Source organism: Salmo trutta, chromosome 1 (genome assembly GCF_901001165.1).
Source record: "Salmo trutta chromosome 1, fSalTru1.1, whole genome shotgun sequence".
NCBI lineage: Eukaryota > Metazoa > Chordata > Actinopteri > Salmoniformes > Salmonidae > Salmo > Salmo trutta.
In genome coordinates this window covers 20,616,189-20,642,825 of record NC_042957.1, presented here as the reverse complement: position 1 = coordinate 20,642,825, position 26,637 = coordinate 20,616,189, and the positions used below count along the sequence as shown (strand labels likewise).

At 42.1% G+C, this 26,637-nt stretch overlaps 2 protein-coding genes across 5 annotated transcripts in view; both read left to right on the top strand.

The window, feature by feature from the left end:
* The window catches only part of LOC115179270 (metabotropic glutamate receptor 1), a 44,245-nt gene extending 21,012 nt beyond the window's left edge, over positions 1-23,233 (top strand). For 2 of the 4 annotated variants that reach the window (XM_029740687.1, XM_029740770.1), the window contains exons 4-10: positions 9,048-9,283; positions 9,577-9,585; positions 10,945-11,191; positions 12,073-12,241; positions 13,953-14,079; positions 17,509-18,439; positions 19,752-23,233. In XM_029740687.1, the coding sequence (XP_029596547.1) occupies positions 9,048-9,283; positions 9,577-9,585; positions 10,945-11,191; positions 12,073-12,241; positions 13,953-14,079; positions 17,509-18,439; positions 19,752-20,583 (2,551 nt within the window). In that variant the 3' untranslated portion in view covers positions 20,584-23,233. The remainder of the gene's footprint in view (positions 1-9,047; positions 9,284-9,576; positions 9,586-10,944; positions 11,192-12,072; positions 12,242-13,952; positions 14,080-17,508; positions 18,440-19,751) is intronic. The other 2 variants (XM_029740929.1, XM_029740851.1) reach the window with 2 other exon arrangements.
* A 330-nt stretch (positions 23,234-23,563) lies between these two features.
* Positions 23,564-26,637, top strand: part of LOC115179463 (ras-related protein Rab-32) — a 50,647-nt gene continuing 47,573 nt past the window's right edge. The window contains exon 1 of the mRNA XM_029741042.1: positions 23,564-23,969. Coding sequence (XP_029596902.1) covers positions 23,756-23,969 — 214 coding nt within the window. The 5' untranslated portion in view covers positions 23,564-23,755. The remainder of the gene's footprint in view (positions 23,970-26,637) is intronic.

Below are 26,637 nucleotides of genomic sequence, written 5' to 3'. Positions count from 1 at the left end.
AAATTGTATCTCTTTATGTTTCACTGAACAAGAGGTTTTACAAGATGAATTTGAATATTCCTAACGTATCACAGACTTTAATTGAGAGCAGAAAAACATTGTCAAGGATGTCTTGTTTTTTTTCTAGTATGAAGGACTGGTGAAGGACATTGAGATGATCAGAAGAGCATTCCTGGGTTGGCATCTGGATGTACAGAACACGCTGAGGTTGAACCAATGTCCCTGTTGTGATGGCCCCCTTGCTTATTTTCTGTTTTTATAGTTTGCACACATATACAATTAAGCAATTACACACAGTTACACACACACATACACACACACACTGTAACTGTAAAATGTTCTCTCCTTATGTGGGAAATGTGTAGAGTTGCAGAAAATTTGCTTTAAAATAGCAAAATGTTGTCTCTTTGGCCAAGAACACAGACTCTTACGTTTTTGGTGGGAGCCGCGCCATTGGCCATGCCCACTGTCTGATTGTGTCAAATGGGTCAAAACAAGGGAACGCATAATGAATCTCTTACTTTTGCACTTTTTTGGAAACTCTTGTACAATCCATTCTTTCCTTCCCTCAGGAGACGGTGCATGTGATTAAGATTCTACCCCGCCAATTAATTCATGGCTTCATAAATATACAAATGCGTTAGCTATCCAACTGGAACTAGATCATCTGAAATAGTCAGGGGATTCGTTCGTTTGTTCTCTCTCCTGGCACTCGGCTGAAAGCTCTGTTGTGTTTTAGACATGAATTATCTAACTGTTGGTTCAGCAGCTCCCCCACAGCAATGTCTCACAACACTGAGGATCAGTCAATCATCTAGCCAGTGTTCACACACACACACTGATCTCTAATTGACCACTTGATGCATGAGTTAATTTGGACGTGAATGAGAAACAGTGCATTCAGTATTCAGACCCATTGACTTTTTCCACATTTTGTTATGTTACAGCCTTATTCTAAAATTGATTAAATGATTGCTGTTCGTCATCAATCTACACACAATACCCCATAATGACAAAGTGAAAACAGGTTTTTAGAAAAAACAGAAATACCTTACATAAACAAGTGTTCAGGCCCTTTTCTATGAGACTTGAAATTGAGCTCAGGTGCATCCTATTTCCATTGATCAACCTTGAGATGTTTCTACAACTTGATTGGAGTCCACCTATGGTAAAGAATAAGGAGGAGGAAGGCACAGTGATGCCGAAACGTTGGTAAATACCCATTAAATTGCTGGGAGATTATACATGGAGAGTGCGACTTTCTTTATTTTGATAGTTTATAGGAAAAATGACTTGTGTCATGCACAAAGTAGATGTCCTAACCGACTTGCCAAAACTATAGTTTGTTCACAAGAAATTTGCGGAGTGGTTGAAAAACGACTTTTAATGACTCCAACCTGAGTGTATGTAAACTTCTGACTTCAACTGTATTTTAGTTTTTAATCCATTTTAGAATAAGGCTGTAATGTAACAAATGTGAAATAAGTCAAGGGGTCTGAATACTTTTTGAATACACTGTATTTAAAGGTATGTACAGCAGGGTACAGTGACAGCATGAAGACAGAGAGTGTCATTTTTGTCTTTATTACAAACTCCAATGTGAAGGTAGCAATGCATGTCTACCTTGGCAACAGCTCATTAATTATTTATGGGGGCGTTAAATAAATGCTCCACACACACAGTCTATTTCCCAAACGCACACAAGTACACACACACACACAGTCTATTTCCCAAACGCACACAAGTACACACACACACACAAGTCTATTTCCCAAACCCAATCTGTCTCTGCCATAGCCTGCTGTTGCACTACTCCATGTTTCTGTGGGGACACATGTTGGAGGTCCCTGTATAACACTGTATCAAATATAGCACTGCAAATGCAATTAGCTACCTCGGCCCTGAGCATGGACTATTGATGGCAAGGGAGGGAGGGGTTTGAGGGTGGGGTAGAAGGCACAGTGCACAGTACTGATGGTTGTTTTGATTGTGAATATCTGATGGGAGGAAGGGTGATGGTGGTTTGGGATACGCAGGGAAATGCACATAGAGCCTCAGAGACAAAAGTAACTGTGACTAATCAATTTCATGTGTTTCTGGCCTGAACTCAATTAAGAGAGGGGAAGACAGGATTCTGTTGGCTAACCTTTCTAAAAAATAGACCAAAAACACCCAGAATTCAGAAGCGAGTAGTGGAGGATAATTAGGTGTTAACAATATTGGTGTGGTGAACCTAAGTGAGCTCGAAAATGTGGGGAGACATTTCCCTGTCTCTATCAGTGCTAAAAACATTAACACTACGAAATATTCGAGCAGCCAACTATATCACTCCTTATGCTTCATTTCCCTTAGATATAGACCCTTAAAATGGTTGGACATGGCACCCACACACACATTCCTCTCATACAGACTCCTCACACACACACACATACACACTGAGTATGCCAAACATTAGGAACACCTTCCTAATATTGAGTTGCACCCCCTTTTGCTCTCAGAACAGCCTCAATTCGTTGTGGCATGGACTCTACAATGTGTCAAAAGCGTTCCACAGGGATGCTAGCCCATTTTGACTTCAATGCTTTCCACAGTTGTGTCAAGTTGACTGAATGTCCTTTGGGTGGTGGACCATTCTTGATACACACGGGAAACTGTTGAGCGTGAAAAACCCAGCAGCGTTGCAGTTCTTGACACAAGCCGGTGCACATCGCACCTACTACCATACTCCGTTCAAAGGCACTTAAATATTTTGTCTTGCCCATTCACCCTCCGAATGGCACACACACACAATCCATCTCTGAATTATCTCAAGGTTTAAAAATCCTTCTTTAACCTGTCTCCTCCCCTTCATCTACACTGATTGAAGTGGATTTAACAAGTTACACCCATAAGGGATCATATATTTCACCTGGATTCACCTGGTCACTCTATGTCATGGAAAGAGCAGGTGTTCTTAATGTTTTGTACACTCAGTGTTTGCTCTTGTCAGGGGTAATTGGCTGCTGGCTGACTCACTCTCTAATTGGAGGATAGCTGTCAACAGTACAGGTATTCAAGGATGTTGCAGCCAGCAGCACAGAGAAAATAAGAGCCAATGAGTCTAGCCACATTACAGTTGGAGAGAGAGACAGTATAGCCACCGCCTCTCAAACACGGACAGCCACACCAAAACCAACACGCCAGAGAAGAGAACAGCACAGCTTAAGAGGAGCTCTGTATATCTAGTCATTTATTTTCTTCGTCTCTGTCTCTAGTATTTATTCTTCATCCCTCTAAGGGTCTCCAGGCTTCAGATGCATGTCTAAATGAGCTTCATTTAATGGGGAATCTGACACAGAGGGAAAGAAAACAAACAAAGAGGCAAATTGGGGGACTGTAGTAGACAGTGGCGGTCAATGCCGTTTAAGATGAGGGAGGATTATTACATTTTTAATGAGCATGGCCTTGTTTCTATTACAACATGTTGGATGACTGTCATTCATATTCCATTCACCCAGTTAAATGTAAGATAGGTTTAGGCTACTACATGATACTCACATTTTCCCTGTAGCCATCAACCTAGCCTATGACTGAACGTTTACAACGAAGGTCGAGAGAATTTTGAGTAATCAATGTGGCAGTGAAACATTCAATACTGCCTTGCACACACTTTCCTGCACCTAGCTGATCTAGGGTGCAATCATTAGTCCAACAGTTGCAAACAAAACTTTCTATTGGACAAATTCAGGTGTGTTTATCCCTGTTTCGTTCCGTTAGAGAAACATTTTTCAACAAAATCGGCGCAATGAATACACCCCTGATCACACACCCACAAAGTTAACTTTCATAGCAACCACATACAAACAGCTCGTTGTATACAGTGCCTTTGGGAAGTACATAGACCCCTTGACTTTTTCCCCAAAAAATGTACGTTACATCCTTATTCTAAAATGGATAAAATAATATATATATATCCTCAGCATTCTACACACATACCCCATAATGACAAAGCGAAACAGGTCTTTTGAAATGTTTGCAAATGTATTAACATTAAACAGGAAATACCTTATTTACAAAAGTATTCAGACCTTTGCTATGAGACTCAAAATTGAGCTCAGGTGCATCCTGTTTCCACATCCTTGAGATGTTTCTACAATTTGATTGGAGTTAACCTGTGGTAAACACAATTGATTGGACATGATTTGGAAAGTCACACACGGACTTGAACCCGATCGAACATCTCTGGAGAGACCTGAAAATAGCAATGCAGCAACGCTCCCCGTCCAATCTGACAGAGCTTGAGAGGATATGGAGAGAAGAATGGGAGAAACTCCCCAAATACAGGTGCGCCAACCTTGTAGCGTCATACCCAAGAAGACCTGATGCTGTAATCGCTTCCAAATGTGCTTCAACAAAGTACTGTGTAAGGGATCTGAATAAATGTGATATTCTTTTTATTTCTTTTTTATAAATTAGCAAAAATTGGATGATCAACAGAAACAGGATGCACCTGAGCTCAATTTCGAGTCTCATAGCAAAGGGTCTGAATACATATGTAAATAAGGTATTTCTGTTTTTCTAAAAACCTGTTTTCACTTTGTCATTATGGGGAATTGTGTGTAGATTGATGAGGGGAAAAAAACAATGTAATCAATTTTAGAATAAGGCTGTAACGTAACAAAATGTGGAAAAAGTCAAGGGGTCTGTATATCATTCCTTCTCACATCTATCTACGCGCTCTTGTCCTCTCACCTTTTCCCTTTGCTTGTGGACTTCCATGCACAACACATCAGCTGTCTGTGACCAGGCGAAAAAACCTTTCCAAGCCAAACCTTCATATCATGACTGCTAACCCCTAAAACACAGCCTACATTGTTGTCACATCCTAGTCAACATAGCTACTAGATCTAACACGTTAGTAAATCCGCTACAATCATTCAGGACAGTGACACTGTACAGTCAGCAGCAATCAGTTTAGCAGTTACACTGCCGGGCCTCGGTGGCAATAAATTAATTAAACCAAAAGCTTACCTTGTCTTGGAAGAGTTCCAGTGCTGGATAGCCATAGGCAGCTAGCTAACATAGCATCCATCTCTGTTTGAGCTGGGTGTTTGATTAGGCTAAACTAGCTAGCTGCATTCGATGCTAGCTAGGTAAGTGAAAGTGAAAAAAATATACTATGAAATATAGCTAGCTCTCTCTTCTCTCTCTGTCTCTCTTTCTTACTTCTCCTTGATTTTGGAATACATTAATTTGTTCAAACTGTTCAACTTTTGTCTTTCTCTCTCTTTGCGTCAACTACTCACCACAATTTATGCACTGCAGTGCTAGCTAGCTGTAGCTTATGCTTCCAGTTCTAGATTCATTATCTGATCATTTGATTGGGTGGACAACATGTCAGTTCATGCTGCAAGAGCTCTGATAGGTTGGAGGATGTCCTCTGGAAGTTGTCATAATTACTGTGTAAGTCTATGGAAGGGGGTGAGAACCATGAGCTTCTTAGGTTTTGTATTGAAGTCAATGTACCAAGAGGAGGACGGAAGCTAGCTGTCTTCCGGCTACACCATGGTGCTACCCTATAGAGTGCTGTTGACCAGTGGCGGTCAGTGCTGTTTATGATGAGGGAGGACAATTTTTTTTCATGAGCTTGGCCTTATTTCTATTACAGGATATTGGATGACTGTCATTCATATTCCATTCACCCAGCTCAATGTAACATCAACAGGTTTAGGCTACTACATGATACTCAAATTTTCCCTCCTCTGTGGAACCTCCACTGCTGTTGATGCTACTATACAGTGGATTTGGAAAGTATTCAGACCCCTTCACTTTTTCCACATTTTGTTACGTTAGCCTCATTCTAAAATGTATTAAATAGTCCCCCCATCAATCTACACACAATACCTCATAATGACAAATCAAAAACTTTTTTTGTTTGTTGCTAATGTATATATATTTTTTTATAAAACTGAAATATTACATTTACATAATTTGTTTGTTGAAGTGCTTTTGGCATCGATTACAGCCTCGAGTCTTCTTGGGTATAACGCTACTAGCTTGGCTCACCTGTATTTGGGGAGTTCCTCCCATTCTTCTCTGCAGATCGTCTAAAGCTCTGTCAGGTTTGATGGAAAGGGTCGCTGCACAGCTATTTTCAGATCTCTCTAGAGATGTTTCGATCGGGTTCAAGTCCGGGCTTGTTCCGAAGCAACTCATGCATTGTCTTGGCTGTGTGCTTAGGGTCGTTGTCCTGTTTGAAGGTAAACCTTCGCCCCAGTCAGGTCCTGAGTGCTCAGGAGCAGGTTTTCATCAAGGAGCTCTCTGTACTTTTCTCCGTTCATCTTTCCCTCAATCCTGACTATTCTCCCAGTCCCTGCCACTGAAAAACATCCCAACAGCATGATGTTGCTACCACCATGCTTCACCGTAGGGATGGTGCCAGGTTTCCTCCAGACGGGACGCTTGGGATCATGTCCAATCAATTGAATTTACAACAGGTGGACTCCAATCAAGTTGTAGAAATATCTTAATGATGATCAATGGAAACAGGATGCACCTGAGCTCAATTTCGAGTCTCATAGCAAAGGGTCTGAGTACTTATGCAAATATTTCCCCAAAACGGTTTTCACTTTGTTATAAATTTGCAAACCTGTTTTCGCTTTGTCATGATCATCATGTGGACTCAATTACTTGCGTAATTTCCTTCCCTATATCTGTCTTTTTCCTAGCTCTGTTCCCTGCTTCGGGATTGGTTGTCATATGTCCTTGTTTTCCCGTGTACTGACGCTGTTCCTGTCGTGTACTATGTCCGTTCCGGAATAAATGTTTGACTCCCTGTACCTGCTTCTCCTGTCCGGCGTCACTCCTTACAGAATCCCGAAGCCATCACACAAAGCATCGGGGAGTACTGGCGTTCCGTTTGGTGGTGACGTCGGTTCTGGGTCGCCGCCGATGGAACCCGGGGGTGTATAGCTAGCTCGTCGGGCTTCCACTCCCTAGCTGGCTCGAGAGGTTTCCTTGCCCCGGTTGGCTCGGAAGGAGCCCATCCCACGTCGGGCCTCAGCCGGATCATCAGGTCCTGTTCCCCCAGCCGGCTCGTCAGACTGTCACGTCTCCATCGGATCATCGGGCTTCCACATCGCAGCGGGATCGACAGGCGTTCATGCCTCAGCCGGATCGTCAGGCTCCCATGCCTCAGCCGGCTCGCCAGGCTCCCACGCCCCTGCCGGTTCATCGGGAGTTTACCCCCACCCCTTGCCCGGCTCCCATGTCTTGGTCAGCTCGCCAAGGTGGGAGGCCGGGTAGCGCCCCGGGGGGGGGGGGGGGGTAATTTCCTTCCCCATATCTGTCTGTTTCCTAGCTCTGTTCCCTGCTTCGGGATTGTTTGTCATATGTCCTTGTTTTCCCGTGTGCTGACGCTGTTCCTGTCGTGTTCTATGTCCGTTTCTGAATAAATGTTTGACTCCCCGTACCTGCTTCTCCTGTCGGAGATTAATCCCAATGTGTCGGTCCTTACACATTGGGATTAATCAATGGCCACAGAGCTAAAGCTAAGGGGCTGGTGATCCCTACAGAGACCATAGAAACTATAGTAGACTTGAAGGTCACTGCCTATTACCTTGAAGAGCAAAGGATGGACCCTTGCAGTGGAATCTGATTGTTGGGAAGATTTGACACATGGCCTAAGCTCTGCTACACTTTTTTCCCCTTCTCTCTTATTGTGGCCTGGTCTGAAAGGATATTGCCAGTGAACTTAACAATGACAAGACAGTGAGACTGTTCTAAATTGCTCACCTCAGAATGGTAAGCAGCCAGAATGTAGCAACACCATTGCTACGGCTAGCAGTGTCACTGGATGAATGCTGGAAGTCCTCCTTATGAATTAATGTGGAAATGTAACACAGACATCATTCTTTAGTAAATTATTTTATTTGTTTTCTGTTGGGTTGAAAGCTTTTTTCTTCAGAACGAACTTGCTCTTCCCTCTCCAAAATATTGAACTGACTGTGCATCAGTGCCCTGATTGAACTATTACATTAAACATTCATTATACTGTAGTATAAATAGCCTTTCTTGATAATTGATTAGTTAAACCTGTTAGGGACAGACGTTCCGCTAGCGGAACACCTCACCAATATCCAATGGTAGAGCGTGGCGCGAAATACAAATACCTCAAAAATGCTATAACTTCAATTTCTCAAACATATTACTATTTTACACCATTTTAAAGACAAGACTCTGGTTAATCTAACCACATTGTCCGATTTCAAAAAGGCTTTACAGCGAAAGCAAAACATTAGATTATGTCAGGAGAGTACACTGCCAAAAATAATCACACAGCCATTTTCAAAGCAAGCATATATGTCACAAAAACCAAAACCACAGCTAAATGCAGCACTAACCTTTGATGATCTTCATCAGATGACACTCCTAGGACATTATGTTATACAATACATGCATGTTTTGTTCAATCAAGTTCATATTTATATCAAAAACCAGCTTTTTACATTAGCATGTGATGTTCAGAACTAGCATACCCACCGCAAACTTCCGGTGAATTTACTAAATTACTCACGATAAACGTTGACAAAAAACATAACAATTATTTTAAGAATTATAGATACAGAACTCCTTTATGCAATCGCGGTGTCAGATTTTAAAATAGCTTTTCGTGGAAAGCACATTTTGCAATATTCTGAGTACATAGCCCGGCCATCATGGCTAGCTAATTTGACACCCACCAAGTTTGGCCCTCACCAAAATCAGATTTACTATAAGAAAAATTGGATTACCTTTGCTGTTCTTCGTCAAAATGCACTCCCAGGACTTATACTTCAACAACTTTAGAGTGTTTTCTATCCAAATCCACTAATATATGTATATTCTAGTTTCTGGGCAGGAGTAGTAACCAGATTAAATCGGGTACGTTTTTTTATCGGGCCGTGAAAATACTGCCCCCTATCCCAAACAGGTTTTAACCATGTACGATTTAAGTGTAATTGGGTGTTAAGTGCCTGATTAGCTCCATTTTCATTGTTTTACAAAAGTCTCTCTCTCTCTCCCTCCAGTGATGGATGGGCAGATCGTGATGAGGTGGTAGAGGGGTATGAACAGGAGGCTGAAGGTGGGATCACGATGAAGCTGCAGTCAGAGGAAGTCAAGTCATTTGATGACTACTTCCTGAAGCTGCGTTTGGACACCAACTCACGGAACCCGTGGTTCCCAGAGTTCTGGCAGTACCGCTTCCAGTGCCGTCTGGCCGGACATCCACAGGAAATGAAGAAATACAAGAAAGTCTGCTCCGGTGAGAATCACTAATGAACTACATTACCCAGAGTCATGAGGAATTAGCAGGGTTTACGTTGGGAGGAGGAAGGAAATACATCTTTAAATCAACGAAAGCAATCGGAAGAAAATTATCTAAAATCATCACAAAAAGGAGGTTATATATTGACTGCAATTTCAATACATGATGAGATAGGCCAAGATAACATGAATAGTTAATCTTAATGTTTTGAAATAGCAATTGTATGATAATGATATTGATGTCTCCCTTTTTCCCCCTTTCCAAATACTCTCTCTGCTTTCGAACAAAAGGTGATCTAGGTAAACTGAGTTGTTGCCCCACCAAAATCACTAACACATTTTTATGGATATTATTCACAACAAATCACAATTAACATACCGATTAGATGTATCACCTGAAACAATGCTCAATAAGCATGCTTTCAAACATTTTGTTAGAAAAGCTTTTCCAAGTATCGATGCTGTTGTGAGTATATTCACCTCAACATTTAGGTATTATACATGTACTACTTTCTAATACCTGACTCTCTTAAGACTTATTAAACCAATATGGGTTGATCTATGATAGTTTGCTGTATCTCATGTTATGTTCTCTTCCTAAAGATCTCCAAGGTGGTAAGTGTATATTTCAGGATTAAGAAGATGATGACTTTTCCTGCTCTTGCATCGTACTGTATAAGCACATCACTTCACTTCGGCAAGACTTGTAGAGTTTGACTGGTGTCATCTCTGAGGATCATGTTGGCCCCTTGTTCTACCTCTAGACCAGTGAAATAAATAGAAAGCTTCAAATTGGCTGCTGTGTTCGGAGAAAGCCTGGGGTAGGGTCAAATCAGTCAAACTCTACTGTATAAGCTCTTGGGTTGTTTTTTTTAAAGTACTGCAATGTGGAGGGAGCACAAGGAAGAATGAGTCACTGAAACACACTGTTCACGACCCCTTTCAGTAGAACACCAGAGTATGAGAGCGATTTGTTCTATATAGAATACCCCAATGCTGCCTATCTGCATGATCACCACAGACAAAATACGGCCATTTTGTAAATGAATAAAGAAACAATAGGAAAATATGTCGAGAAAATTGTTTGAGATTTAAGCAGTTAAACATTTCACGGAGTAGCACCTCAGGTACAGTATGATTACAAGGTGAATGAATGTATCTTTTAAAAAATGCCACTATTAGTGCTATGGTTACCCTATTCCCTGTGCTTTGTTAATGTCCACCTTTGCTTTGCCAGTTGTATTGCCTGAAAATGCTTTCAGCTGGCTGACCAAAAATGCCTGTTACACAATATGGTGTCCACAGACCTAACTCTTTCTCCCTCAAGATTCCTCCAAGTTCTGTATCCTTTGGAAAAAATAAGCCTCTGGACACCTTATTGTGATATACTGTATGGTGTGTGCCAATTCTATTGTGCTGCAAAAGAGAGAGAGGTTTTTGTTGTACGTTTTGATCCAATTATAATTCAAAACTCAGTTCTTCATGGGTTGGAGAAAGAAGTTGTATAATTCTCTTGTAGTACAATATTCTGTGTGATAAAATGTTCACATTGATACGACACTGTAAATCCAGCACAAACAAACAAAATGTTTGCCTCCTTAGAAAAACATCAACCAATCCCCCATTTTGACATTCTGTAAATTTCTCACCAATCCCTAGGCAACGAGAGTCTTCATGAGAACTACGTCCAGGACAGTAAGATGGGCTTCGTCATTAATGCCATCTATGCCATGGCCCACGGTCTCCATGACATGCACAGTGAGCTGTGCCCTAGCCAGCCAGGCCTGTGTGAGGCCATGGACCCCATCGATGGCAGTAAGCTGCTGGATTACCTGCTCAAGACCACCTTCAGAGGGGTATCAGGGGAGGATGTGTATTTCGACGAGAATGGGGACACTCCTGGCAGGTGAGGGAGATGGATGGAGTAGGAGGAGAGGAGGAGGAGAAGGATGCAGGGGAGGTGGAGAAGGAGAAGGAGGAGGAGGAAGAGGGGGATGGGGGTTGCTATGGAGAATTGTTGGCGAGCAGATTTTGTGTGAAATAACTATGAAAACATATGCATGGACACACACACACACACACACCTTAACCACTCAGAATGAATGCATGAACTGTTAACCTTTGAATTGTTTTTATTTTAACCCTGTAACCACACGGATTTAACCCTTTAACCACGTGGAATTAATGCCTCGAAAATAATATGTTGAATTTCGAAGGGAGAATATGAGATCTTGTTGCCAGTCAGCTATAGACAGTCCCTGAAAGACAGGTGAAAAACACCCCCAGTCATCTGTTTTTCAGCCAGAGGTCAGAGCTAGTACTTAGGCATGGCCTCATAATCAAAATAGATCTGGGTTCTAAGCCCAAAGGTGATGTTCTGTACCCCTCTGAGTGGCTTTACCTGAAATTGCTTGGCAAAACTTCCAACTATATAGTCTGTAAACTGTTAGTGATTTTGAATAAAGGGGTATTTAGGGGTTATCATTAAATCACCTGCCACTAATTCACTCTTAATTTCTCCCTTTCTCTCTTTCTCCATTTTGTCCTTGCTCTGTCTCTCTCTCTCTCTCTCTCTCTCTCTCTCTCTCTCTCTCTCTCTCTCTCTCTCTCTCTCTCTCTCTCTCTCTCTCTCTCTCTCTCTCTCTCTCTCTCTCTCTCTCTCTCTCTCTCTCTCTCTCTCTCTCTCTCTCTCTCTCTCTCTCTCTCTCTCTCTCTCTCTCTCTCTCTCTCTCTCTCTCTCTCTCTCTCTCTCTCTCACCCATTCACCCTCTCCTCTCCCCCTCTCAGGTATGACATCATGAACCTGCAAAGTGTGGGAGACGGTAGCTATGACTACCAGCAGGTGGGCTCGTGGCACGAGGGCATTCTGAACATCGATGACTGGAAGCTGTGGATGAACAACAGTGACATGGTCCGCTCCGTCTGCAGCGACCCCTGCTCCAGGGGACAAATCAAGGTACAGACACTGAAAAACCATGCTGGGCCAGGCTGGATTGGGATAGTGTCACGAGAATTTTGCTATCTCAATGGTTGAACTCAACTATCACTCAAGCTTTGTCTATTTCCCAGAGGTCGTAAATCTCCGGTTAATAAAGAATTAGACAAAGTCTCAGATTCTGCAATAGATCAATATTTTATTCAGAGAGCGCTCTGTCTTCAAAATGAGAACACAATCTTTTTATAGCACACACACACACAAATGAACTCACATCAGTAGAAACTCCACCTCTCTTTATGTGGGCTGTATTTTTCCAAAGTTCACATACATTGTTTATCACCCTTCTGCAACATGTTTCATCATCTTCTGCAAGCCTTGCGAAATAGTAACACAATGGCCTTGTCACACACATTATTGAATTATGACTCTAAAACATTTCATACAAGTATATGGTTTCAGGGTGGAATACTTTAGTCATTATCTTAAACATTCAAATTATTCTATCAGATAGGTCCTGAAAAAGTCCGTCAGGAATACCCAGAACTCAGTTTAGTGCACAACTACTTTGCCTATTTTTCTGCTTTAATGCTTTTGTTTAATCTTATTTGAACTAAGTTTGCTCTGTAAATTGATCCATAGCTTAGGAATTGATGAGCAGATTCCATTCCTGGTTGAAAAGGTATAATTTCAATGTGTATTAACAAAATGCAGTGGAGCCTATATTATCTTCAGGAAACACAAATCAAGTCAAATCAAACCAAATGTATTTATAAAGCCCTTCTTACATCAGCTGATATCTCAAAGTGCTGTACAGAAACCCAGCCTAAAACCCCAAACAGCAAGCAATGCAGGTGTAGAAACACCTTGAGTCTCTTCAACCTGGGCCAGTATTATTCAGCCTGGCCATAAGCCTACCATAGGGAGCATGCACACTCTCCTGTCTGCTTTAGTTGGGCCTGCTACAGCGTTGTTTACAGCCCTGTGCTGTGCATCACCCTGTTGTACATATCACTGCTCTGGTAACATACACTCTGGGAACAGGACAAAGTAAATGCAGCTGAGCTTGTCTTTTGGAATATAATTTGTGTACCGCTAAGGAAAAACTGTTACACCATATAGGTTCTTATAAAATGGGCTCCCGAGTGGTGCAGCAGTCTAAGGCACTGCATCTCAGTGCTAGAGGCATAACTTGTGGCTCAGTTGGTAGAGCATGGTGTGTGCAACGCCAGGGTTGTGGGTTCGATTCCCACGGGGTGCCAGTACAAAAAAATGCATGAAATGGTATGCAATGTATGCATTCAGCCGCTCTGGATAAGAGCATCTGCTAAATGACTAAAATGTAAATGTAACTACAGACCCTGGTTCGATTCCAGGCTGTATCACAACCCTGCTGTGATTGAGAGTCCCATAGGGCAGCACACAATTGGCCCAGTGTCATCTGGGTTAGGGTTTGGCTGGGGTAGGCCATCATTGTAAATAAGAATTTGTTCTTAACTGACTTGCCTAGTTAAGGGTAAAGGTTAAAAAAAAAAATTATAATTATGCACTTGACTTATTCATTTTAGCTACTAGTGGCGCAAAGGGCCTAAACTTGCCCCATCAAAGCCATATTAGACACTAATACCCATCTTTATATCTGATTGGGGTTAGTGGTGTGGGGGTTGTGATTTGTTATGGTTTGGGTATTGTTATTGTTTTGACTGATAGCCTCTGACCTCTGTGTGATCAGGTGATCAGGAAAGGTGAGGTGAGCTGCTGCTGGATCTGCACTACCTGTAAGGACAATGAGATTGTCCGGGATGAGTTCACCTGTCAAGCCTGTGACCTGGGCTGGTGGCCCGATGACGATCTGGAAGGTAATTAACTAACTGGGAACTATGTATTTATGAGCCATGATGACTGACTACATGGATCTACCTGGCTGTAGCTCCTCCAGGTCCTACCCCCTCTAACCCTAACATCTTCTCTAACCTGTATGTCAGTCCCAGCCACTATCCCCTCTATCTATACCTCCCCCAGCCTTGGCCCGCCGTCATCTCCTCTAACACCCACCTCCCTAGTCTCCCAATCCACCACCACATACTGACAATATATCCCAGGTTTCTGCTTAAACCCAGTCCCCAACTCCCTGCAGCCTGCACTCTGCTTTGTTCTCCCTGTGAAGGCACTGCCAATTTCTGTCTATTCTTCCCCATTCCTTGCTAATATACTGATTTATTTTGTGATCAAATATTTTTTTATTTAGTAATTCTCTTGTTGGGGGGGGGGGGGGCTACAGACAATACACAAATTCATATAATTTCATAGCTTGCACCCACTCGTGGAATGCCACTCAAAAATAAGAAGTTTTAAAAAGTACACAAATACCAATGATCATACCACAGAGCCAAAAAGCAACAATACATTTAGTATATAAAAAAAAAAAATAAGTGACATTCTATTCTTGACAAAATACATTATTTACCATTCATTTCTTTTGGGTACAAAATAATCTGAAACACAACCAAAACAAACAGCACATGCATTCAACAAATTTGTAGAGTCATAAGCTTGATGTAGTCATTGTATGCTATGAATACGGGACCAAATACTTACGTTTTTACTACTTTAGTACACACAAATGAATTTGTCCCAACACGTTTGGTCCCCTGAAATGGGGGGAACATGTACAAAAAGTGCTGTAATCTCTAAACAATTCACCTGATATGGATGAAAATACACTCAAATTAAAGCTGACAGTCTGCACTTTAACCTCACAGTCATAGTATTGTAACAAAAGTGCTGGAGTGCAGAGCCAAACAACAACATAATTGTCACTGTTCCAATACTTTTAGAGCTCACTGTATTTTTCCATATTCTATTCCAGTTACTTTTTTAATGGCTAGCTCAGAATGAGATTTCCAAAAGTTGTTTATATATTATAGAGAGCACATATAATTTATATAAAAACTAACATCATTGGATGGTTTAGTAGTTGGGTTTACTGTCCATGATATCAGGATACGGATTCCACATTTAGACCATTGGGGTGATGCTAAAGGCTGCCCTGCAGATCACAAGACATTATTGTGAATTATTGGAGTGTGGGCATGCCATTTTGATTCCCAGTTACATTGTTTTTAAATTTTCCACCAAATAGAGATTGTGTAAGCAATAATAGAACCAATCCGTAGTTTACATTGTTTAAGGGATATATCAGTGAAGACCACTGCTTCCAGGGCAATAGGAGACACCATACTTCTTGCTATACTCAGCCAGGGGGTGGAAGAATCATGTCTAAACAATTCAGGATGGGATTAAATGCCTGGAAACAGATTGAAAATGTTGGTACGGATTTTGGCTATGTCTTTCCCTCTTTGTAAGTTTGATAATTTTATCCGGGATCACTTACTTTGATATATACATTTTTAAACCTAACTATGGATTTTATCCCAATAGCCAGAAGGGGGAGACAAGGGAAACATTGAACTACAGAAATTCAGCCGTGGCAATATATTCATTTTGACAATCGATATTCTGCTGGTTAAAGCAACTGGGATGTTATCCCATCTGCTGAGGTTGGATTGAATTGATTTGAGCATTCTGTTAAAGTTTCTAACAATGGTTTTATCTAAGGTCTAGATAAAGTAAGATATTGTCAGCGTATAATGAGATGACGTGATCTGTAGAATTTAGAGATATTGGTGTAATTTATTTTGATTGTCAAATTGCCTGGGCCAGGGGCTCCATAAACAATAAAAATAGCAGAGGTGAGATGGTATCACCTTGCCTGCTACTTCTAGTTGTTCTGAACGGAACAGAGCAGGTATTGCCCGTTATTACTATGGCTGAGGGATTGGCATATATTATTTTAATCATATTATTGAAATTGGAGCCAAGTCCCATAGGTTCCAAAACCAACCAAAGATATGAACATTCTAGTCTATCAAAAGCTTTTTCTGCATCGAGAGATAGAACTGCCCAAGGAGCGTTGGTTTCTGATGAAGGATATAACATATGTAATAGACAACGGAGGTTCTGAGAACAATAGCTTTTTACCAATTTAGGTTAGTAAGTTTCGAGAAGGGATGACAGAATTAAAAAAAATATTTTAATATCTGATTTCTATACTCTTATCACCTAAAGACATTACTCTCTCCGTCATGTGCTCTGCCTTCCCCAACTCCTTTCATCTCACCTCCCGCTCTCTTACCTGCTGTCTATCAGTCTGTCTGTCTCATCTTCCCCTCCCTCTTGCCTTCTCTTCTCAGCTCTCTCTCTCTCCACTGTCTTCCCCCTTCCTCCTCGGTGCCTTCTCCCTGACCCAGGAGTTGTTTTGTCAGCGATTCGAGCTGAGGGGAGCTCTCTTCTCTCACAGCTGCTAGGTGAAAAATCCCATTAGCTATTTTAGAGGACACGGGTAGATTTCCAACAGTTTGTCGTCTGAGATGAAATTGCTCCCTTTCCTGTGAGTTCCTAAGCATGTCTGGGGAATACTAATAGGGAATATCCTTCCCACATCCGAATGGAAAAGTGGAAAGGTGGATATTTTTATGACTCGTTGTTTTGGTTCCCATAGCTCTGTCATTCTTGGTTACTGGGGAAACCAACGTTTAGAGGAGGGAAGATGTTGTGAACTTGAGGAGGGAGGGAGTCTTTTATAAGTAATGTTGGAATTATTCAAAGGTCTTCTTAAAGCTCTGACAGGATTGTGTAGGGAAGTGAAATATGGGATTTGAAGATTTTTGAGAGAGATGATGATGATGATAAGTGCATTTCATATTTGCCTCCCTTTTCCATTGGCGGTGTGTGAGCCTGATTAACTAAGCTTGGAGGCCAGAAATGTTAAAGTTCTTGTGATTTGGGTTTGAGGACTAAATTATGCTGGTTGTGGTGGCATAGACGTAGCCAGGCCTAGCCTGTGGTGGCGCTGTAATACTATTAGCTAGGAGCGCTGTGTAATACAGGGGTTTTAAGCTGAATCTGGGGACGTCACTTTCCGCCCTTGCGACTTTCAGTGTGAGTCAGATGACAAATCACCACCAATGATGCATGATGGACAGCCACACACCCAGAGACACACATACACACACACACGCACAGGCACACACAATTTACGCTGCAGCATAAGCATGAGAGGAAAATCTGACAGATTTGGAGCATATGTGTGTGTTCTTCAGTAATTCTTCAGTCTACCCATGTTCCCCTCTTTTCTATTTACAGAGCTTTCTATTTATTTTACACAATTTACACGCTTCAATGATTAGATAGACAACAGCATCTCTCCTTTCCTCTGTCCTCTGCAGGTTGTGTGCCCCTGCCTCTGAATTACCTAGACTGGTCAGATGTGGAGTCCATCGTGGCAGTGTGTTTGTCCTGTGTGGGCATCCTGGTCACCCTCTGGGTCATCTTAATCTTTGTGGTGTACCGCGACACGCCCGTGGTCAAGTCGTCCAGTCGTGAGCTGTGCTACATCATCCTGGTGGGCGTCTTACTGGGCTACATCTGCCCATTCACCCTGATCGCCTATCCCACTGTGGCATCCTGCTACCTGCAACGCCTCCTAGTTGGCCTCTCGGCCGCAATGTGCTACTCTGCTCTGGTCACCAAAACCAACCGCATCGCCCGCATCCTGGCCGGCAGCAAGAAGAAGATCTGCACCAAGAAGCCCCGCTTCATGTCGGCCTGGGCCCAGGTATTCATCTCCTTCTTCCTCATCAGCCTGCAACTCATCCTGGAGATAACCCTGATCATCCTGGAGCCTCCCTTGCCCGTCAAGTACTACCCCAGCATCCGTGAGGTCTACCTCATCTGCAACACCAGCACGGTGGGCATGGTGGCCCCGCTGGGCTACAACGGCCTGCTCATCATGAGCTGTACCTACTACGCTTTCAAGACGCGCAACGTCCCGGCCAACTTCAATGAGGCCAAGTACATCGCCTTCACCATGTACACCACTTGTATCATCTGGTTGGCCTTTGTTCCCATCTACTTCGGCTCCAACTACAAGATCATCACCACGTCCTTCTCCGTGAGCCTGAGCGTCACCGTGGCGCTGGGGTGCATGTTTTCGCCCAAGATGTATATCATCATCGCCAAGCCAGAGAGGAACGTGAGGAGCGCCTTCACCACGTCCGATGTAGTCAGGATGCATGTGGGAGACGGCCAGGCGGCTCAGCAGAGCAAGAGCATTCTCAACATGTTCCGTAGGAAGAAGAACAAAAACGGAAGCACCAAGTGAGTAACCTTCAGTGATGTTCAGAACGCAGGGCCTAAAGAGGAGGGCATATAGAAGGATAGAATAGGGCCTGCACATTTATTTGGATCCAAAAGTTGTCTTGTGACTACAATTAACAATTTTTTGTAGACCCTACTCTTTCATTCCACAGTTTTCTGCCCAAATATGATGACATATAATGTGTGTTTGACTATACATTTTTTTGGTAGATTAGCCAATTAAAAGCAAAATGTGATTCACAGATGTAATCCTGAGGTAATATATGTTGATTTAACTCAGAACTGGGCGTATCTTCAAAGCTAGTCCGATTGCAAGATTAGCACTAAATAATGGGAGCGTATACTTTATGTATGATGATTAAAGAATAGATTGTATAGATTTAAAGTGGATTCCTAATAGACTTTCCACAAAGACACTGACAGTAAGGATTGAGACGGAAGATGAGAGAATGTTGTCTTTGAGTGTTGTCTCTCACCATTGCTCTAATATGCTCCTCTCAAACTCTTTCAACGGACAGCGGTTGACTCTGACAGGCTAATGTTTAGAAAAAGGGCTTGGCAAACTCCTATTCTTGAGGGCTGCAGTGTCTTCGGAAAATAAGGGCTCAGTGGTTAGTAGGAGGGTCTACTAATCTTTCTTTATAGCTCCAGACTGGTTGGTGATTACAAGGTATGAATGACAGCCAGTAGACACTGCAGCCTTCAAGGGTAGAAGATGTGCACACCCCTGGTTTAGGCACTTTTGGTTTTTCCTGAATTGCCCTCACATTTATCCCAGTGTCAAAGCATGAATGCCTCTCTGTCTTCCTCTCTGTCTCCCTCACTAATCACATAAGAGAGACAAATCTAACCTAGCCAGCTATGCACACCACTAAAACCTTGTGTCATTACTTTGTGTCAGACAGTACAGGCACCACATTTTGCAAGTGCATGTTGCCCATCTCAGCTTGAAAGGAACTTACTGGAGATAGACATGTCTACATTTGGTGGATGGCTCAAAATACTTTGAATTCAGCCATCTAGGGTTCATAATTCTGTTCGAACAGAACATTATGAAATGATGAATCACTAAGTATTTAGTTAAGTGCGCAGAATGATTATTAAAAGCATTGGCTCTTAGAATCAATGAATGACCCACAGTATTGTTGCCTCTTAATGTCGTTAAAAAGTCTTTAAAGTATTTTAACATGCATAGAGAAATGTTGAAATGCTGCTGTTATGTTCTATTGTGCTACGTTGTTGTTGTTGTTGTTGTCTAACCCTTCCCCCGGGTTGTCTCAGTTAGTAACTGCAGTCTTTATCTCGTTCATAGTTCTAATGGCAAGTCTGTGTCATGGTCTGAACCAGGTGCAAGACACCCTCAGAGGGGGGGGAATGTGTGGCACAGACTGTCTGTGCATGTGAGGAAACAGGAAGCCGGCTCGAATCAGACGGCGGTCATCAGGCCACTAACTAACGCCACCGTCGACCCCCACAGCTGCGACCCCCACAACCACCACCATGGCCCTGGCACAAACCCCCACCTCCCCCACCCCGGCACCAAGGCTCTGTACAACCTGGCGGAGGAGGAGGATGAGGGGGGGGAAGCACGCCCTCTCTGGACTCCCCCCCGCTCTCACTCTGGAATGCTCCACGGGCAGGACACGGAGGAGCCACCCTCTTATTCTCACTTAACGGACTGTACCACAGAGCATTTGCAGGGGGCGATGGTGGACACGCACAGCTCCAATGTCCCTGGATTTAATGACACAATGGGTGCCTCCGGCATTCAGGCCAGCTCCACCAACCAACCCCAAAGTTTCACCTTCTCTCAGCTTTCCCATCCCCTGCAAGGGGGGGCTTCTTTTGGAGAGGAGGACCACATCTCCTCCCTGGAGGGGGCTGAGGGGGAAGCACTGGACCTCCTACACAGCTACACAGAGGAGGAGGAAGAGGACGATGAGAAGGAGGAGCTGGCTCAGAGTAAGCTGACTCTGGAAGACTCCTTGGCTTTGACTCCCCCCTCCCCCTTCAGGGACTCAGTGTGTTCTGCCGGGTCGGTTCCCGGCTCCCCTGTCTCTGAGTCGGTCTTTTGCAGCCCCCCGAGCTCCGCTTACTCCTCCGTCATCCTCCAGGACTTCAGACAGAGCTCCTCGACACTGTGAGAGCTACCAGGCACTGACACACACACACACACACACACACACAGACACACAGACACACCATGTTACTAAGAGGTAACATCAACAATTGTATTATTTATTTATTTATACATTTCTCCATTTGCTCTGTCATTCGCTTGCTTGGATTATACGATACTTTTTACATCAAGGGGGAGTCTTAGTGAGAGAAAAAAATAAATAAATGAAATAGTCCAGTAGCAATCATGTTTCTGAAGGGCTGTGAGTCCCCACCAGCCTTTCAGCAAACTTTGAGACTGGAAACAGTGCCCAAACTACCTGGCTCTTGAGCCAAATGGATTGGCAATCACAATGATGGCTGTAGCTATATGGTTTGGTTTTGCAATTGTTGTGCATTTAACATATCCTATGAAACAAATGGAGGGAAGCCCTATTACTGTGTATAAGGTGCTTGGGACTTCTATGATTTCAGTGAGATACAGGGACAAAGCCGGCTAAAGACTACAGATCACAGAATGCACTGCCTGTTTGGTCCAATACTGTACCTGTGCAGCTCATAATATTATGTGTAGCAGACGCAGCTGTTTCAAGACTCTTTGCCTTTTTTCATAGACTTAGTCGTCAATAAGAAGCATTCACCTCAGCTTACCAGTACTTTTACTACTGACCTCATTGCAGCTAAAACATTTGCTCTCTGATAGGTAATAAACTTTCTTTATGAACCGCAGGATATGCTACAGTATATTATATAAGACTGATGTTTTCATGCAGTATTATGTGTCTCTGACATTGCATACAGGGCCCCAAGGTACTGTAACATAGTATACTTTAATTGGAGATTGGGTATTTGCGCTGTGAGATACTTTGCAACATGTTTTGTTATTGTACCAATGAAAGTAGTTTTCCAGTTCTCTGCATTAATGTTTACTGTATAGCTCTTTGATGGCACTTTGCAGAGACTGGTGATAAGGCATCTTCAGGAGATTCTGAGATTGTGTACAGTATTCTACATTATATGGTGGGTTTGATTGTAGGCAACAGTAATGTTATGATATAAGTTTAAACATATTCTATGAAATCCTGAGACATGTTTGGTTCACAGAGAACGCTTTGAAGATGTGGTTCTGTTTTCCATACTGTGTAGGGTGTCCACCCACATTGCCCAGAGTGTTTGAAAACGTGTTTTGGTAAGGAAATGTAACTTCCTTATGTTATAAAATACATTTTACCAAGACAAATATTATTCTTCATGTTCTGAATAATTCAGTGGGGTCTGTCTCTAACATATCATTAACATTATTACCAAAAAGCCGGATTTCTTAACCTAATACATTCGATAATAAGCACAGAGCTCCGTTGACATACAGTAGCGTTGCAAGTTTCTCCTAACAACTTTTGAGGATTTAACATTTTGTGGAGGTCGTCTTCAAAGTTGTTTCCGCAGGTCGCAAAAAGCAAAATATGCATGACGAGCTGAATTAAACGTAAAGGGCTTTGAAAATAAAAAGCTTGGTATACGCTCTGTGCTTCATTGACATTTCACAGAGATAAGCATGTTTTGGTGACACATTTTTAAAAATTACAGGAATTTTGAAATAATATGAAAGGCGTATACTAAAATATGAAAATACTACATAACATGTCTCAAAATCGATATCCATCTTACCTCTATATTTTTTAAAGACCCTGCGGATTGGAGAAGAAAAATGACGAGTTCAACAGGAAAGTGAACCTGTCAGTTAACCATAGCCTTAATTCTAGCACATAATCCAGCCTCTCTGACACAATGTACATTTCTTGATTTTTGTACCACTTTTTTCTCTAGCCTCCATTGATTTAGTCATCCTAATTCTGGCCATCCTATAAGGGTAAATATTCCAATAACATTTGAACGGATTATGATAGAGATATGAGGTTTGGACCATTGGTTTTCTTTGAGGATTATTTACACAATTAACATATTTTACCCATTGGTCAAAAGATGCGTTTCTGATTGGACACCCTATACTGTGTGTGTGATGATATATATTTTTTTCTGAGGTCGCTGTGTCATTGTAATGGGAATCTACTTGTGTATGTTTTCAAAGTTTGTAATACTGTTGAGCCATCTCTCGTTTTTTTCACACGGATGGTATGTTTGTAATATCAGTAAATGTTTATATATTTAGAATGTTAAACTATTTATACATTTTAAAAGTTGTCTTACAGATGCTTGTGGAAGAGCTGTGTGTTGACATTGATTTTGGGTAACTTTTCAGATAAACTTTACAAGTCAACTGTATCCACTTGAAAATATTAAGATGTAAAGCTTACCAATGGGTAGTTAGTTGCTTCTTGTGGTAAGATTATACACGCTTCAATCTCGCTTAGATCTTGTACTATAAAATTGCAGTTGGTTTACTTGATCATAAGTTTATTAGTACTTTATCTGTAAGAATGAAAATCCAAAGTATATAAACATGAATATAAAGTATGTATAGTACTATAGTATTGTAATTGCTATTACAAAATGTTATATTTAGTCTATTAGTGTAAGTTGATTAAAGATTTTAACATTTCTTAAATGTAAAGTAACAGAAAGATTACGTTTTACACAGTCTCAGCTTGAATGAGATAGTCCTACATGTTTTTGGTAAGGTGAACAATGCTGTAAAATAAAACTATTTTATAGTAAGATGACTGTTGATTGCATGATTTCATTATGCTTTAATTTGGGTTAATCGGTGCATTTTTTCACCAGTTAAATGGCAGTCCCGATAAACTTTATAATGCATTTGGTCCAAATAGGTCCCTACCATTTGTTTGGACGTTTTGATTACAGGTCAAATGTGCTTGAATAGGAAACATCATATATTAGGAGCAATTCGTGCGTTTGAGGAATCAGCATGAGCAGAGCCGCTCAAAATAAAAATAAAGTGCAAGTGCGTCTCTCTGTCAGACTCACCCTGGTTACCACGTAAACACTGGAGTAGAGAAAAAAAAGTTGAACCGAAAATAAACATTTCCGGGTCCTATGACTTATCAGGTGGTTTTGAGCAACTAGGAGGAGGGAAGTAGAGCACTTTCTATTGTAGTTACCATATTTCCAAACAACACAGAAACAGAGAGGACAGTTTCATATTTTCCTCATCTAGTGAGAAAAAAAGGAAGTTGTTGAGTTTGAGAAAGTTGTCACTGTCACTCAGAGTTTTACACCATGGCAGGCGGCTCGGTATCGGAGTGTAAGGAATACTTGTTCAAAGTCCTAGTCATCGGGGAGTTAGGTGTGGGGAAAACCAGCATCATCAAACGATATGTCCACCAGCTATTCTCCCAGCACTACAGAGCGACTATTGGGGTAGATTTTGCACTCAAAGTGATCAACTGGGACAGCAAAACGTTGGTGCGGTTACAACTATGGGATATCGCAGGTAGGACATGGATGCACATTTTCATTAATCAATATTTTTGAGATTATGTTACAAAAAATTGAGAATTAAATGTTATGCACTGAAAAGTGATTGAGTGCAGTGACTGCGCACTTTCAAAAGGGGAAGTTTTGGAAATCACAGGCGCTCGTGAAATCACGATGTTCGCACAATCGCAATACGTTTATTTGTTTCACTTTTTACCTAAGTACGTAGGAGAACATTCAGATTGGATTTAAAATTCCTGTATAGACTGGTCTGTTTTGTTCCCCCCGTGGTATGATGATCAGGTTAGCGCATATAATTGACAACGGAATGTAGGTCATGGGCTGGTCGCCTGAGTGCCCACCCAGTACGGAGAGAGGAATCCAACCTTTGCCAATTGGCAACACATTTCTACAGGTTGAGTAAGTTTCAGTTGGCCCAGTCCACATACAGAGTGAGAGAGAGACTTAAGAATAGCCTACAATCTAGTCTGTGGGGTGTTTTCCAAACTCAGTCATGCATGCCAGCACATTTTCTCTGTTCTCTTTCCAGTCTCTCTAACCCTCCATTCTTCTTTTGTCAACCTTATGACAACCCATTTTGGAAACCTCATGAAAAGTCCTCCATTCAGGATCTTAAAATTAAGATTCAAAAATTAGATTGGGAGGCAGATTGCCACAGGCCACTTGAAACTGTTTACACTGTGTTTAAAAAGATCCTCATCACACTTTTGAGTTGTAACTCTGTAAACATTTACAATGGGTTTTGATTCTATGACCTCAAGGCACTTCACTGCCATATGAGGCCTTATTTCTAGCGGGGGGCATTCGGTCAGGGATTCACGGGAAGAAATCATCATCCATCATCACAATAAATCAATTAGTTTGACTTAAAGGCCAACCTCAGCCTCCTACCATGACCAATACACAGCTCACATGATCCTATATGTAATTATGTTTCTTCTCACATTTCTCCCCCCCAGTCCGACACAAAGACTCTTCTGAACTGACGGTAATGCAATCTGCCAACAGGACTCTCAGTGAATGGATACATTTAGTATTGGCTTCCACTATGCGTCACATGTGAGTGCTTTATTAGGCCAGGCAGGAATACAGGCAGCCATATGGGCACAGCTGACTCTGTTATACACCTAGCAGCTGAGAGAGAGGCTACAAGCTAATCATTAGCCAGCGGTCAGGCCAGGAGTAAAAGCTCTGTGATTCAGTCTTAAAAAGGGGTGTGTGTGAGAGAGAGATAACGGGAGAGTGATCTATTGGTTTTATAGCCAATCATGAGCTTGTGGGATTGGGATTAGGACATGCACTGTAGTCTAACTGTCATGATTAGAATTTGTGAATTATGTTGTGACGGATGTTACATTTACTATGAATGAGGTTGAATTTGAAACTAGATATAGGACTAGGGAAAACCACTCCGAGAAGACAAGTCTGACATGTAGGGTGGCAGACTGACATGGACAGAGACAGACCGGACACACAGTCTTCACAATAAAACAGCCTTCAACAGTCTTTGTGATCTCATCACACACTGGCAGAGCTATGAGACAGGTCGTCACGACAACCATCGTCTGTCACTAGCTCTGATAGGTGACACCATTGTCTCAAATCAGATGGCGTCACTCCTCCGTAATGCTGGTCCCTCAACTGATCTGTCTTCTAAGACTTTGAACTGACATTCAAATATTGAGCATCCACCATTAAAAAATTGCAAACATCGTTCCACGTTTTTGATATCACTGCTCTCGCATGAAATAGGCAGAATAACTAGCTTGCTAAATTATGTGATTTAATAGTTTTTATTTTCTCACAATTGCAAACTAACCAGTGGCTATCTCCTGCACAAATTCTGTGCAGGGACGTTGGTCGCCAGTCAGTGGCTTGATCAGCTGTGTAGCTAACAGTTGTAGCTAGCTAGCTTACTGACATAGATAGCTAGGTAGCTCTTCCTTCACTGACATGGATAGCTAGGTAGCTCTTCCTTCACTGACATGGATAGCTAGGTAGCTCTTCCTTCACTGACATGGATAGCTAGGTAGCTCTTCCTTCACTGACATGGATAGCTAGGTAGCTCTTCCTTCACTGACATGGATAGCTAGGTAGCTCTTCCTTCACTGACATGGATAGCTAGGTAGCTCTTCCTTCACTGACACGGATAGCTAGGTAGCTCTTCCTTCACTGACATAGATAGCTAGGTAGCTCTTCCTTCACTGACATAAAAAGCTTGCTTAGCCTGTTTAAATTACCCTGAAGTTGTAGACGTGCAGCCCATGCACAATTAAGAGGCACTGGCAGTTATCAGAAATCAGTACGTAGATCAGCATGTTTCTCCACGATCGTATCGTTGGGTCGGCTGAGCACAGCAGCTGACTCAGGAGGCTACTGTAATGCCTCGTGGCAGAAGATAATCTGCTTCATGAAAACCAATAATAATGTAAGCATTAGCACTACTAGCTACAGTAGCTTGTTAGCTAGCTTTTGTTGGAAGATTCAACATTGTGTGTGCAGCACTAAGTAGGTAGCTAGTTGGTCAGCAGCAGCATTTCAGATAAAGATGATTTCAGTGACTGGCACAGCTGTTAGACATGTTTATGCTAGCTTCCGTGCCCATAGTCAAACTTCAGAAATACTGCTATTTGAAGCACAATAATCCTTAGCTAGATGTAAAA